General features: G+C 50.9%; 4 protein-coding genes across 4 annotated transcripts; 3 read left to right on the top strand and 1 right to left on the bottom strand.

Annotated features, from left to right (window-relative positions):
* Positions 1–1,104: 1,104 nt before the first annotated feature.
* FMAN_12435 (uncharacterized protein) lies at positions 1,105–3,269 on the top strand (the record flags this gene model as incomplete). The annotated part of the gene is made up of 2 exons (XM_041834974.1): positions 1,105–1,773; positions 1,824–3,269. 2 exons carry the CDS (start codon positions 1,105–1,107, stop codon positions 3,267–3,269), a joined length of 2,115 nt encoding a protein of 704 aa, XP_041685184.1.
* Positions 3,270–4,537: 1,268 nt separating this feature from the next.
* On the top strand, positions 4,538–7,716 carry FMAN_12434 (uncharacterized protein; the record flags this gene model as incomplete). The annotated part of the gene is made up of 2 exons (XM_041834973.1): positions 4,538–4,717; positions 4,828–7,716. 2 exons carry the CDS (start codon positions 4,538–4,540, stop codon positions 7,714–7,716), a joined length of 3,069 nt encoding a protein of 1,022 aa, XP_041685183.1.
* A 590-nt stretch (positions 7,717–8,306) lies between these two features.
* FMAN_12433 (uncharacterized protein) lies at positions 8,307–12,354 on the bottom strand (the record flags this gene model as incomplete). The annotated part of the gene is made up of 4 exons (XM_041834972.1): positions 8,307–9,975; positions 10,028–10,370; positions 10,418–12,141; positions 12,197–12,354. The coding sequence occupies 4 exons, from the start codon at positions 12,352–12,354 to the stop codon at positions 8,307–8,309; spliced, it is 3,894 nt and encodes a 1,297-aa protein (XP_041685182.1).
* Positions 12,355–13,217: 863 nt separating this feature from the next.
* FMAN_12432 (uncharacterized protein) lies at positions 13,218–14,330 on the top strand (the record flags this gene model as incomplete). The annotated part of the gene is made up of 1 exon (XM_041834971.1): positions 13,218–14,330. One exon carries the CDS (start codon positions 13,218–13,220, stop codon positions 14,328–14,330), a length of 1,113 nt encoding a protein of 370 aa, XP_041685181.1.
* Positions 14,331–15,126: the final 796 nt, after the last annotated feature.

Here is a 15,126-nt window from a genome sequence, read left to right as displayed (position 1 = left end):
GCTGGAGTGAATGTGTCCTGGACTTAGACATGAAAAGAGGCCCAGAGGGAGCTGCTCATGAAGCTCATCATGGCTTTGGCAGCTTACAAAAGAAGCTTATTACCGCACTGCAGATCCGAGCTCGGCTTGGACAGCTTGGCTAAGAAGTACTCGTTATCAATCAGCCCTATCATGTATGCTTGGTGCTTATTATCGATCAGCAAACGTCATTTCGCGATTTTGACTCGTTATTTTATCTTCCACAGTCACAGGTTGTCGTCAGCCGCATGTCAAGAACTCGCGGCCTTTGCTGCAGGGCTTACGCAGCATTGCGACTATGACTTGAGCTTGCACAGGAATGGCAGTTGGCAAGGGTTGAAAGAGGACTGCGGGGTTGTGAAGGTTGGGGGAACTTTTGTAAAGTGATAAGTTAGAGGAGGATCCTTGCTCTGGTGGGAGATGGAAGATAAGACGAGGGAACGAAAGAGTTTTCAAGAGAAGGTGAATCATAGGAAGAAGAAGCAAATACAAAGAAAAGAAGCACCAGAGGTAGAGATAGTATCGTTCATAACATTGAAAATACCGTATAGCCAAGTAAGGAAGCATGGCGCATACCATCCACAGCTTATAAGTTGGAAAATATGATAAATGGATAGCTTGGTCGGACTTTTTGCAGTATTACGCCGCTTCATATGCACGTTCAACGCTCGCCCCCCAAAAGAGCAATAGCGTGATCGGCCAACGTCGTTACATACATGATCAGAAGCATCGCAACCAAGCAACGTAACCGAGCAGGAATATCCAGTCTAGAACCACGACCACGGCCATAGGCTGATTGCAGAAAACAAAAAGAGAGAGATGCTGTAAGCAGAACCTGTTCCCCTCTTTTTTTCCTCATCCGCGCCGCAGCTCAACTTCATCCTTCTCTCATCTCGTTTGACATCTTTGACCTCAATAATCTGGTGAAACACGGCGTGAGCACGCTCATATTCCTTTTGTCAAGAGTGCCACGTACGCACCGCCTTAATCTCCTTCTTAATTGACCAAAAAAAGGGGTACTTGACGTGCGTCTGGATCAATTGCACCGTCTTACACACCCCACGCCCATAACGAGACAAGGACAAAATGCCTGCTCCTTACTCTGACAATCTCTATTCCGCCGACTCTGACGACGAACCTGATGCCCTCTCGCCAACTGACGGCTACTTCCACGCGTCGTCTGAGTCGTCGTCATCTCGCTCTGGACAAAACGTACCTTATGTCCCAAACGTGCTTGTCGAGGACCCAACTCAGTTGAGTCGCGATGCAAAGATCCAAGAGGCAGAGAGGGAGAGGAGGTTATTAAATACCGGCGGAGGCTCTACTGAACACAACTTTGAAAGCACTGCCTTGTCACCTGAGAACGCGAGCGGCTCAGAGAATCCCATTGCATCGACGCCACGTTCTCCTCCAAGAGCTTCTCCCCTGTTTGCTCATCCTGTTGATGCACCACCTGCTTACTCGCCCTCACCTACAACAACTTCGCCTCCAACTACAGTGAACAACTATCAGACCTTTGCTTCTACAGCTACAATGGGCCGGCCTGAGGAGAATAGACCTCTGATTCACCATGCCCCAGAGTCCATGAGCAGCCCCTACAACTCAGCTCAACAACCATCACGTTGGCAACAATTCAAAGACTCCGTCTCAAACTTCAACATCAGGAAGAAAGTCAAGACAGCCCTTGCTTCACTTCTTATTTTCTCTGTCATTTTTATGATCTTCAGCAGCTTTACTATGCAGTCTAATCACGGCGTAAGTCTCATGTTGATACAATACGATACCTGGACTAATGTTACTGCTAGTCACACTCAAACCCAGTCGAGGATAATGATCCCGTTGCACCGCCTTCCAACGACCGCGATGACTTCAACTGGAACCCTTCGCGAACTTGCCTTGAAAAGCCTCAACACTCGGCCCACTTCGCTGAGGAATTCGATGTCCAATCTGACCGCAACCTTAGCATTATACAAAGAATGGTCAAGTCCAATGACCTTGAAGGATGGAGCACCCATGTCTCTGGTGAAGTTATTCTTCGGCCTGTGGACGATTCCTCGCCTGCTAGTATTGAGCTGCAGGTTATCTCCAACCACGACAATCTCAGGGCCAAGGCCGACTTCGACAAGACAACTCAGGTCTTTGAGATCAAGGTGCCACGCAGGGTCGCCTGGAGCTCGTCTGACAAGGCTCCTTGCATTCAAATACGTATCACGATCTCGGCTCATCGTGAGACTATCCTTGACCATCTTAATATTGAGACTCAGCAGCTTGACATCAACCTCAAAGAGGGGGTCGTTCTGGGAGTCCATAATGGGGTCAACATTCGAAGCGCCAGCGGTGATATCACTTCGCCTGGTATAAAAACGATCAAGGGCAAGGAAGTTGTTCCGTACACACTCTCATCCCGCGAAATCCGCATTCATACGGCCAGCGGCGATGTCAAGGGATGGTATCCCCTTTACGACCTCCTCGACATCTCAACGGCCTCAGGCGATATCATCACCAACATTGGACCCAAGCCAGTAAACCCCCAGAATGTTAGGCCCGCTGAGTTTCGTGTGCGCTCTGCTTCAGGCACGATCAAGATTGATGAGCCTCTCACTAGTGCTCAGAAGGCTGCTCGCCCAGATCGCGAATTCCCACCACGCGACTACACAGTTGATATAATCACGGCATCGGGAGATATCACGGCCGATGTCGCCGCAAGCTCATCGGCGTCTTTCAAATCGCAGTCTGGTGATATGAAGCTGCAAATCTGGCCGGTTCTGGACTCGAGTTTGTTGACTATAAACGAAAAGGCGAAACCAACAATCATCACGGACACGAAGAGCGGGGATACGCATGTGACGATTCTGGAGCCCCTATGGACGAGCCTTGCTACCATCGGCGAAACAATCCCCCCCGTCAAGCCTTATGATCCGACGGATGGTAGCGACCCATACATTGTTCTCCCGGAAGGATCTGAGCTTGCTGGAATTAGCATGGCCAGACCCGTACTTTCGGTTCTTCACTCCACACACAAGTCAGTCAGTGGCAAAATTGAGCTCTACTATCCTAACTCTTGGGAGGGCATGTTCTTTGCAAACTCCATTTCGGGTTCACAAGAATTCAAGGGCAAGGACGTGACAGTTGATGGCGGAAGAGGATCGATCCCGCCACATCTCATCAGTGGGAGAAAGGGCAAGGGGTTCTCCCAGCTTGACATTAGGACGGTGTCTGGCGACCAATTCGCCCTCCTCGGAGAGGAATAGAGAGAGAGAGAGAGAGAGAGACGAATAGTAATGAAATAAGGCGCCCGCGAGATACACGAATGGATAACGAACACGGCGTACCGGCGTTAATGAGATTACGAGGAAACTTATTGCTTGGACAGCACCATTCGTTAAGGATATGAACTAGGATACCATACCGTTCGTTGAACGTATTATTGACTGCAATGAAATATTTATCAAGAGCCTCCTTGTTCCAACGAAACAATAGCCAAGTTTATTAACCCCAGATCCATGAAGTGGCTGGCCAAGGCGTGGTAGCGGTAAAGCCGTTTCCTAGCCGACAGCCCGTCCCGCGGGATATATTGAACCAACTATGAAACGACTTGGCGTGGTTTGCGCTGATTCTTGCCATGATATCATTGTAAGATAGTGTAACTCGACTAGATTGTTTGCATTATGCATCAACACAGTTCAGTTTGCGCTGAGCTCATAAACACTTATGCGGGTAACCTCTTAAGCAATTAAAATGAGTGGTAGGCACTGACAGTTTTAGTGCATTATGACAGCGGTTTTTGAAGAATGTTAAAACGGCTGTATCCAACCAACCCTTATCGCTAATAAAGTCCCATGATCACAAAAACTGTTGGTTCATAGGCTGGCTCCCCGTCCCCCAGAATTGGATCTCATCCATGCTCTCAGTTCCTAGGTTGCAGAATAAACGCCATGGGAAGTGGCACGTGCTTATACAGGGGTCATCTCCATCTGGATCAAGGTCAGGTAAGGTTGGGCACTGGTCTTAGGTACCTAGGTAGGCATTTCAGCTGTCGAATCACTGATGTCGTGCTGTATCTAGTACCCGCTAGAGCCCGTACGGAACCTACCTTCATCCACTAACTGAGTACCGTCGTCCACCATCATCATTCATCCAATCCTTCCACCCTCTCTACAAGTGCTCGACTCTCCTCCCACAATTCATCCCAATCCTCTCTCCTCGCACGTCAGCCGCACTCTCTCCAGGTACATCGCCTGCCTCGATCTTTTTTTGCGACGTCCTTTTTCTTACCACGACCCTCGATTTGCGATCAGCTTTGCCTGCCTACCGCTCGTTTTGATGATGCCTCTTGCCCCTCGAAGGCACCCAAAATCCGTAGATTAAGCACTGGGCTTCCACCGAGCTTAATCTCCCAACCAAGTCACCTGCTCGTCGACCGAGGCTGTCACTTCTTCTTCACTCCCTAGACCGTCATCGACAAGACGAATATATTGTCGCGACTAAGATACGTATATCCGAGCATACATCGTCCGTCATGCAAGCTCCGTCATCCGGTTCCCAACGCGCCTTCGCCCATCGTCGCTCGCCTGGCGCTGAGCCAGGGCCACCACCAAATGTTCCTGTCCGATCCATCTCGCCGGCGCTCCAGGCCCGAGCCTCAAGCGCCTCAGCGAGATCTGTACAATCGACTGGGTCTCGCAGGATGAACCGTGAAGTGAGTATACCGTAATGCTCAGCGTGGACGAGAGTGTGCCCCTGCCGAGCCCTGCCCCACGTCCCATACCCAATTGCAAAGCAAGATGCTGACGCTCCATGATCTCTCAGGGTTCCGGCAGCGGTTCCAATATGCCTCTATCGCAGATCGAAAAGAGTGTCACACACCTCCTCGTCGCAACAAAACAGCTTCTTGAGACCTTGACCCAATGGTCGCGCGGACAAGCTACCGATAGCCAAGTGTCTGACGTTTACGTGCGCTTGGGTTATGAATTCAATATGGCGTGTCGCGCATTCACGGCCATCCACGTTGACACATCTGACTTAGGAAACGTGCCCGATCTACTGCGACATATTCTCGAAGCGACGTTGAGCCAAGAGGCGAGTGCCGAGAGTTTGGAGAAATATTTGCCTAGGATCCGGGACATCATTATTAATCTGTTACACGGCCTAAAGCGCAAACAACAGAAGCTTCGCCAGAAGCAAGCTCGGGACCGCGACGGCCATGCACCTCCCGACAGGGCAACCAGCGTCAGTACCGTTGGAAGCGGCAACAGCGGACTCACCAATATGTTAGAAGAGGGTTTAGAGAATGGTTTCCAGCCCGACTCGCAACCGACTGATTCCTTGCGTCAGTCGGGCGGCAGTACCAACCAGTCCCCACGTCGCTTTAATGCTCAGCGAGAATCCTCTCGGGCATCAGTCATATCAGAGCAGTCTTCCCTCTCTAGCAACACGATGCAAAGTATGCCAGTTGTTCCACCTTATCCAGAGGGCGAAAGTAATATCCCTACTGGACCTCCAGCACCACCTGGACCGCCTGGAGGAGAGCTCAATATCGATTCGTTCCCGCCGCCTCCACCGCCTCCGCCAGACAATACCTCGAGTGCTCTGGCAGCTCTGCAGAAGGGTGGAGATCTGGAAAGACGAGCTTCACGCAGATATTCTCAATATCAAATATCCAAGCATCTGGGAGGTGCTAATGGTGTACCGATTCTTCCGCCGCAGAATTCACCTGTGCCAAACCGAGGAAGAAAGGAAGTCCGAGAATCACTGCGAGCAGTTCAAGGTCGACAGTCTATACGCCACAACCGTAATACTTCCAGCCAGTCTCTGCGTACTACGGCTCCTGCCGAAGATTCTCCCGTCAGGATACCAGACAGCGTTTCTGAGGAATCATCATTAGCAGAGTTACCCGCAAAGACAGATCCTCCCACGGTGCAGACACCCGATGAAGCATATGCTGCCAGCGCAACACTCAGTGGCCCCCCCACTGATCCTATGTTCTTCAGCGACGATGCGCCAGAGACGCCGAAAGTCGAGAAGCCAAAGGCCGAACCCGAAGTTGCTCCCACACCACAGCAAAAGCCTGCTGAGACCTCATACTTCCAAGATTCGCCCCCTCCGACTCCCACGAAGGATCTGACCTTGTTCCTCCAGTACAAGTCCAAGGTAAAGAAGTTTGTTCTACCGGAGGGACGCGCTGAGCTTACCATCGGACGGCTTCAACTCGCATTTATCGAGAAGTTTTCTTGGAATACACAACACAACGGCGCAGATCTCCCTGAGATCTACATCCAAGATCCGGTTTCTGGTGTACGACACGAATTGGAAGATCTCGCAGATGTCAAAGACCGAACAGTTCTGGTGCTCAATGTCGAGGCTTTAGACGAAGTAAAGAAACATATCGACGATGGAATTGCATCCTTAACCGAAATTGTTCGGGATGTCAAGCAGACAGTAACGGATCAAGGAGCTGCACTTCAACGAGTTTCAGACCGACAACAAGAGGCTGCCAACGAAATGGCTCGACTGGCACTGTCACCTCCATCAACTTCTCACTCGTCTGACGGAACAAAGACACAGTTTAGCTCTGGAAGGAAGTTGGATAGTAGCCATCTGGGAGAACTGAAGACCTTGCGACGAGATCTGGCCATTATGCGACAGACTTACTCCAATTTCCAAGCAGACATTCAAGACTCAATGGCTACCATTCGCGCAAAAGCGGCCAACGTCAAGGTTGCCACAGCCAAAGCTGCGATTCCCGATATCGAAGGCGACGCTGGTTACTCATATGTTACCAGTGGACGTAAACAACTCAACAGCGACTCTGATCGGTTGGTTGGTAAGGTGGACGACCTCCAGGACCTTATTGAAGATCTGCGTAAGGATGTGGTGCACCGCGGTGTGCGACCACTGCCACGACAATTGGATTCTGTTGGAAAGGATATCGCAACGTTGACTAAGGAACTGAAGAGAATGGAAGAGTACATGACACAGGAGAAACCTATTTGGACCAAGATTTGGGAGAAGGAGTTAGAGGACGTGTGCCAAGGGCGGGACGAGCTTCGCCTTATGGAGGATCTTTTGGTCGATCTGCGAGACGACCTGGAGAAGGCCTCAGAAACGTTCACTCTTGTTGAGCAGGCTACCAAGGAGCAGATGAAGGACAACGGCACTGGCGCAAGTGCCGGAAGTGCCCGCCAGTTCTCCAAGGGCCTTATCAACCTCGGCAACAGTGCCGATCAAAGCGCGGCAAAGGAAGGTGTTCTTGGCGAAGTGAGAGCTTTACAACCTAACCACGAAGATCGACTGGAAGCTATCGAGCGCGCGGAGAAGCTACGGCAAAAGGAGCTAGCAACGCGACAAGTCAACCCACTGCACCGAGAAATCACCAATTTCGTTGCGGACGGCAAGCTGAAGAAGTCAGGCGGGTTTGAGGAGGTCGAGCGCGCAAGGAAAGCCAAGGACGACCGCATTCGACGAGAGGTTTGGCAGCGTCAGAACGGCATTATTCCCGAGAACCCTATCGGCGAGGAGGGTGCGGACGCTGAAGCTGATCTGGAAGACGAAGACGCGGCATTTCTCAGGGAGCTTGAAGAAGACGAGGCCCGACAAGCCCAGGCTCAGGCAGAAGCAGAAGCTGAGGCAAACCAGCCGCCCCTACCGCCGCCAAAGGACGACGACGATAAGCAACCTGATCAGCCAAATGGCGCTTAGTCAGTCACATTGGTCATATGATCGAGTATACATATCTTGATGTGCCTAGATCGGTTCCACTACCTATGTTTATGGAGATGATGCCTGGGAAGAAGAAACGCCTTATGCGGGATTGTTTGAATGCGATATGTCAGTACGGAATATGGTTATGGACTTGGGAAGGACGGACGGACCCCCGGATATAGGAGGCAAAGGCTCTCTAAGCCAGCATTTTCTTAGCCCCTTTTTTCGATATTCTCGGCACTTAGTTAGCCTTTTTACTTGGTAGTTTTTAGTTGGGATCTTGACATAGCGGAGGCGAATGGGATTTGTTTCTCTCACTTGATCAATCACATTTTCTCAGATTGAAATTCCGTAAAAGTTTTGCCTTTCGGCTAGATTTGAATCTAGGCTTGTGACATGCTAACGAAGATTGGGCTGAAATCAATGCCCTCAACTAGATAGAGGCGCAAGAATATTTTGAACTCAGGACTACGATATCATTTTTCAAACCAACAATGTGGACAACAGGGGCACTTGAGAGCAGGTCCATATTTTACTTCTTGATTGTATTTGATCGTTTAAACACAACTTTTGAGATAAATCTTTCATCATGATCCTAAAAGCGCAAGCTTCTTAACCCCCTTAACAATCGGAGGCTCCAACTTCTTGCCCTGTCCCATCACAAAGTCCTGCAGCACTGCTTCACCTCCTGTAGCCTGCCAGGTTGGCTCAGCGTCATTCCTCGGCTCGGCCTCTGCCCCGGGCACCTTGAACACCTCAGCTACAGCAGCAGTGCAAGCCTCAGATACCTCAGCCATGAGAGCTTCTGCAGCACGCGCGCGCTCGGGCATGTTCCTCCGTACAAGCGCGAAGATGAGGCGCTCGGCATCTGGAGCAGCAGCACTGACACGGTCAATAAGACGACGAATACTGTTGACGAGATATTCTTCCTCGTAGACTGTTCCCTTTCGTCCACGAGCACGCTTCTTCTCCTCGCGCTTACGGTTCTTGCTTGTGGCGCGACTGACTCCCGTTCCAGCGGTTCCCACACTCCCAGCCTTGCCTGTGTATCGTGTAAAGAGCGATGCACTGGTGCTGACTCGGGAAGAGGCAGCGACAGAGACATCGTCGGGGATGTCCATACCACCAGCGCGGTCTCCTTCGTAGAAAGCCAGAGGGTCTTCAATGGCCTTACGGCGAAGCTCGGCAACACGAGGAACCTGAGCCTTGAGCTGGGCCTTGCAGTCAGCCAGGAATTCGGTCGTTGTACCTAGCGCATCAGCAAGACCAGTGTCGACACTGGCAGTAAGGAGGTCAGGGCGTTTGCGTTGAACAACGAGACGGATAGCGTCTGCAAAGTGGTAACCCTTGCACAGGCAACGAACGGCCATGTCGATAGAGTCAAGATATTCGAGGTAGATGGTGGAAGCAGCAGAGTAGTCCTTTGCTTCCCAGAGAGCATCTGCAAGGTTGTTGGCAAGGTCGGACATAGCCTCAGCCGACATGGGAGGTTGCTGCTGAGCTGCAGTGTAAAGGCACTCTTGCCAACATGAAGCGCCCGCGGTTCGGTAACAGCTCGTTGACTTAACCCAATTCTCGAGTGACTCGTATGCAAGGCCCGCTTCTCGATAGGCTGATGTGGATTCAAGATAGGCAGCGTAAGCGGCTGTGAGTTCTCGAAGGCGAGGAGGATCGTAGCGGTATAAACGGAGCGCATCGTGGTACAGGGAGTGTTTCGTGGTATAAGCAAGGAGTTCATCAAATACATCCATTGTTTGGAGATGACCAAGGGCTTTGACTCGACGCTCAAGATGATCATCGATCTCGAAGTGACGTCTAAGCTCGGCAAGAGAGTGCAGGTTTTGAATGAAGGGGAGGTATTCGCGAGGGTCACGTTGGGACTGCTGAGCGACAAGGAGGGCCAGATCAAGGTTATAGAGCCCAAGGGCATTCTCATATAGTCGATTGACGTCGACTAAGAAGCAGATATGCTCGACTGCCTTTTCAGCAATCTTCTCATCCTCACGCATGAGCTCAGCGACTAGAAGAAGGCCGTCGTCGAGTGCAGGTGGAGCCTTGCAAACGTGGGCGGTAATGGTATTTTGAAGGTTGGTAGCCTTGCGGCTCTGGAGGGCGTCGAGAAGAGCATCGCAGACCGTGTTGACCTTTGCAGCGGAACCCCGTGGTGCGGGCGACAAGTCAGAGGGGATCGTATCAGCCCCAAAACCGGTAGACCGCTTCGTATCTTGATACATGGTCTGGGTAACATCCTCAGCACTGTCTAGGTTAGCGATGGTCCTGAAAGGCTGAAACAAAAAAGCAAACATACCGGAGAGAAGAAAGGAAGAGATCAATATGAGTGACGTCAGGGATCTGGTCGAGGAAAAGGCCAACATTGGCTAAGAATTGCTCGGGCTGATGGTCGTAGAGAATGTTCATATCTACGCGCTGAGTACGACAGTATGAGAATGCTCGAGCGTAGTTCTTCTCATCAATGAGGTTACGGATACCTGCCACGACCATGGCTCGAGGGAAGACGGTCTCCAGGTTTCCACGGGGCATCTGCAAGACGATGCTCATATTGGCGGGAATAGCTGTGACAAGTCGCGATCCACGCTCCACGCTGCGGCAACGTTCGTCGGTCTCGGGGTCATCTGCAGGGACTTCAAGATCTAATGGGGCATTAGTAGGTAGTAACGAAAGACAAAGAGTGACTTACCATCGACGTTCGCAGACAAGTGAACAAACTTGACCAAGTGGTTATTGGTAGTGAAGATGAGATGGCTGGGTGTAACGATGAATGAAGTACAGTTCTTTGCCAGAAGACGGGAATTGGCATAAAGATGCCCGTTCCGGGAGAGGCCAAAGGCAACAATCTCATCATCAACCTTGCTAATCTCAAACCAAGGCAGCTGTGTCTGGAATTGCATAGGCAGCATCTCATTACCGGACTCACTGATATGGAAAAGCTTTCCCGAGTTGTCCTGGCCATACCCAGTGAACGAATTATCGTCCTGGTGACTAGTTGTGGCGACAAGAACCTCCCGAGAGTTGACATTTGCGACAGATATTTCACCTTCACCCGCAGCCTGTACGAATCGCTGAACAAAGCCCTTCTCCTCTTCGAAACCGAAGTAATGGAAAGTATCAACTACAGCGGCAATTCTCAAAAGCACATTGTAACCAGGGCTTGCCATCTCGTCAAATAATACCTTCTTGGAGAGCTTCGGCTTGATGGATCTACCGTTCTTGACGGGCCACTCATAAACATCAATACCCTTTCGGTGAAGAACCGCAAAGGACATGTTGTCACGGCCGAATGCAACGTCTACTGCCGCCGCAGGAACCGTGATATCGAACATTGACATAGGGGGCGGTACATTGGCTGTTCGGAAAGGGGTCAACTTGACTGTTTCGCCGTCAATCACCGCAACGGCACCATTGTCGTGCGGCGGATGGCACGATCCCCGTGCTGTATGGAAGATGTGCTCTGTCACAACGACAGTATTTGTTGAAGTAGCAGCAAAGCGCAAAGCCTTCTCGGGATGCCATGACAAACATGTCGAGGTAGCCTCGATAGGAATCTCTTGTTTGAGGTACCAGTGATAGTTGCCCATAGTCCATAGCTGAACCATATCCTTGAAAATGACGGCTAGGACAGTCGAGTCTGAGTTCCACTGAAGGCGTATTCTCTCATGAGCTTCAACTGGCCCAGAAGGAGAACGAAGTGTGAACTCGCCATGCCGTAAACCGTTCCTCTCGAAAAAGACCACATCGATCTGGTTTGACTTTCGCTGAATACCAGCCATTAGGTTTCCGGCTGGTCGCCAGCTCAGAGAACTCTCGAGACCATCAACTGGCTCACTTGCACTGTCCAGCTCTCCTTCTCGTGAGTATACTCGAATTACGCGGCGTGAGCCTTCTTGGATCGAGTTGATAGCCACATAGGCGCCATCGCCTCTCCAGCTAATGGTGGTGGCACCATCCTCATGAGGACTGGGTAGACCCTCATCGACCTTTTCGGGGATAGTAGGGTCACGCATTGCCTTTGCACCTCGACCTTGAAACTGCGTCTCCTTCTTTCCCCATCCGACGGATACATGCTTCGATGCATTGAGGTCATCGACCGTCATTGGGATCTCAGCAACTGGGTCAAAGGTTGAACCCATGAATATGATATTGTTCTCCTTTGTGACAACAATGAGGAGTTCCTCATCAGGGGACCATCGAGCAGCAGCAATACCAATATCTATAGATCCAACAATCTCAATGTGAGCACCTTGTTCTGAGAAGTCGTCTTCTCGGACTGTAACGATATCGCCTCCTTCGAAGACGAGACATGTAGTTGCTGAGCCACTGAGATACTGCAAACTGACGACCTTGTCGACGACGAGGTCTGGTGAAGGGTTTGGAGCCTCCCAGCTGGTTACAGTACTGACTGAGCTATATGCAGTAAGTAACTATTATGTGTGAATTATTCTATGGACAATGCACTTACATGTCTCGATCTCCAGAGATTCTCAACAGCTCAATCTCACAGCCGTCCACAGAAGGTTGGGCTACGGCAAGAACCTGATCCTTCTCAGGATCCCAACACGCAGCTGTTACATTATCGCGCTGGCACTGTCCGAATCGAATGTTGCGAAGATTGCGCATCTTGACTATTTCTCGCCTCACCACCAAAGCAGGCGAAGCTCTAGTTGCCTGATGATCTTCACCAACAGCACACAGTAACTGTCGATGCAACTGAAGCGGTGCAGAATGGGCAGACTCTGGGCCTGTATGCAGCTGTCGTTCGACCTGTTCTGGTCTGGTCGGACAAGGCCGAGCGTGCAAGTGGTGATATTTTCTTGGTGTGGATGAAATGGGCAATCAGCGGCGATGGATTTGCTAGATTTGGTGTCGATGCCCGTACCCAAGGTAATCGAGATTTTTTGCGGTACCTGATCAAGCCGGTGGGCGAAGTACTGATGCGGGGTAACAGGGCGGGAAAGATACATGCTATGACTCCCAGATCATGTACTCGCCATCTCTGAAAGTTCTGATCAAGGGCCTGGGGAAAGAGCTTTTTAGGTTGCATCACTTCTTCTCTTTTCCGTCTAGATCAGCTCTTCACAGGCAATAGCGACCAACCTAGATTTTCGTAACTATTCCGGGCCTCGGCGATTGAAGAGTTCATCGCCTTATTTTTATCTAATTTGAAGAAGGGCCACATTAATTGTTCTCTCTTTCTCTTATTAAACTTGCTCCCATTTCCCATCTTTTTTATGCCGATTTACCATTCCCAGTTTCACGCTCTATAGTAGCTCTCGCCATCACATGCCGATCGCCCGTTACTGGTTGAGGAACCATTGACTTCTCTCCGCATTTGCTCTCAACCACTACCATTCAACCACCTACGTATCGTATTGTATCGTATCGTGCTAATAAACGCTACTACTTGCTGTAGTAGCCAGCCATTGTTTATTCAAACCACCACCAACACATTCATCTATAGTGATAGCGATACCATCGCCATCATGGATGTTGCATACAATCAACATGCCGACCGCTCTCGTCGCAAGAATCGCTCCTCTTCCAACCTCAGCCATCTCTCCCTCGCGCCCTTGACCGCCAAACTCCCCCTCAACGACGACGAACTCATTGCCGACGCTATCGCATCCCACCCTCACTCGCTTATCCATCCGATTCCCTCCTATATCCAAGGAAAGTCTGCTCCTTCAACACCACGTCTTCTCGCTCGATCCCCGACAGCATCGCGCTCGAGGTCCCATACCCGAGCCCCCTCAACACCTCTCGCCAAAAGCAAATCCGCGTCTCACCTTGCGGTTGGCGCATCACGCAAGGCTCATTCTGGTCGCGCAACCCCCAGACACCACAAAGATGATATGAGCTTCAGCATGCGTAATCGCAATGATAATGATTGGCTGCTCAGGACAGGCGCGCTCATGAGCTCCGAAGCTCGCGAGTCTAAGGGTCAGGCTTGGCTTATCTCGCGTCAGAGTTCTACCAGCCTAGGAGGGATGGACCCCGACGAGGATGCTTTTGAAAGTGAACTTGCTCGTGAGCGTGAGCTTACGAGCCGCCATGCTAGTCGCCGCGGTAGCACTGCTGAGGACGCATCTCCATACGCCAGTCGCTTCCCTAGCCGCACGCACAGTCGCTCCCACAGCTTGACGCGACCTAGGAGTCTCCTCCACTCACCTCTGGAATTCTCAATGACTGCCGATGGGTCCTACTTCCCCGACCAAGAGGTCAACAATGATTTACCTGGCCCTGACTTCGTTAACCTCGACGAGAAGCTCGAGGAGCTCGAACAGGACTTGTCCCAAGATGATGAAGCTACCGTGCGACGCCTCATGCGCAAGGGCCAAGCTAACACAGGGACTTGGTTCGGCAATGTCTGGTCCCTCTTCTCCGTAGAGGAAGACGATGAGGATTCAGAAGATGATAGTGACGGGACTCCTCAGGAAGGAGATTCTCAACTTGTCCGCTCCCGTAGTTGGTCCTCCCGCCATCTGGCAGGCATATCAACAGCCCCAGAAGAGCGTATTCCACCCCCAGGAACCGACGAAGGCGGTTGGAGAGATGCAGCTTGGTTATTGAGCGTGGCATCCAAAGTGATGTTTTAGAATGAAGCGACTAAACACAAGACGATAAACCGATTATTCATTTATATAGGCAGTAAAGAGATTGGATAACACAAGGGTATATGGGTTAAGAGCGTAGTTGGTTGATAATATATTTGGCGTACCTAGCTTCAGCCTCGCATTATAGGAGCAGGCTTCATAACATGATTGATATTGGGTACTTTATCCTGCTTGTTCTAGAATAATGCCCGAGCATCCACAGACTTTGAAATCTTCTGAATAAGTGATATTCTTACATAGCCACCATCCATTGTAAGGAGAGGGCTTCTAGGCAACTTACCCGACTCGCTCGACCCTGGCACTTATCGGCAAAGCTCCGCGCCGGCCAAGGCCCAAGGAGCACGGCGCGGGGTCCGTTCACCGCCCCACTCCCGTTCCGCAGCCGGGGCCAGGATCAGCATCAACTGGAAAGCAAAAACGACCCGCTCAGGGTCGTCTTGGAAGCAAATGAGCGCCACGTCACTTTTGCTTCACGTTTACTACGTTGTATAACATCTAGGGCTGCTACGTCGGACCCTCAAAGTGTGCGAGAAAGAAAAGAAGCAAAAATAATAAGGCAGAGGAATATCCACCATAATCGTGCAGCCAAGTTGAGAAGAGTGAGTCAAAACCGGTTTGCGGGGTCGACGACTTATCACATCGCAGGAGGGTGCATTGCAGGCCTCGAATGAAACTTGTTCCGCGTGTGATTGATAAAAGGGTCTTACAACTTTGAGTCAAATGCGAGATGATCACCCGTGGAGGCCTTCCAGGTGCGGTTCATGACTCTTGTGCATGA

Source organism: Fusarium mangiferae (genome assembly GCF_900044065.1).
Source record: "Fusarium mangiferae strain MRC7560 genome assembly, contig: FMAN_scaffold009, whole genome shotgun sequence".
NCBI classification, from domain to species: Eukaryota; Fungi; Ascomycota; class Sordariomycetes; order Hypocreales; family Nectriaceae; genus Fusarium; species Fusarium mangiferae.
Note: the sequence above shows the minus strand (reverse complement) of the source record. Positions and strands in the feature narration are given on the sequence as shown.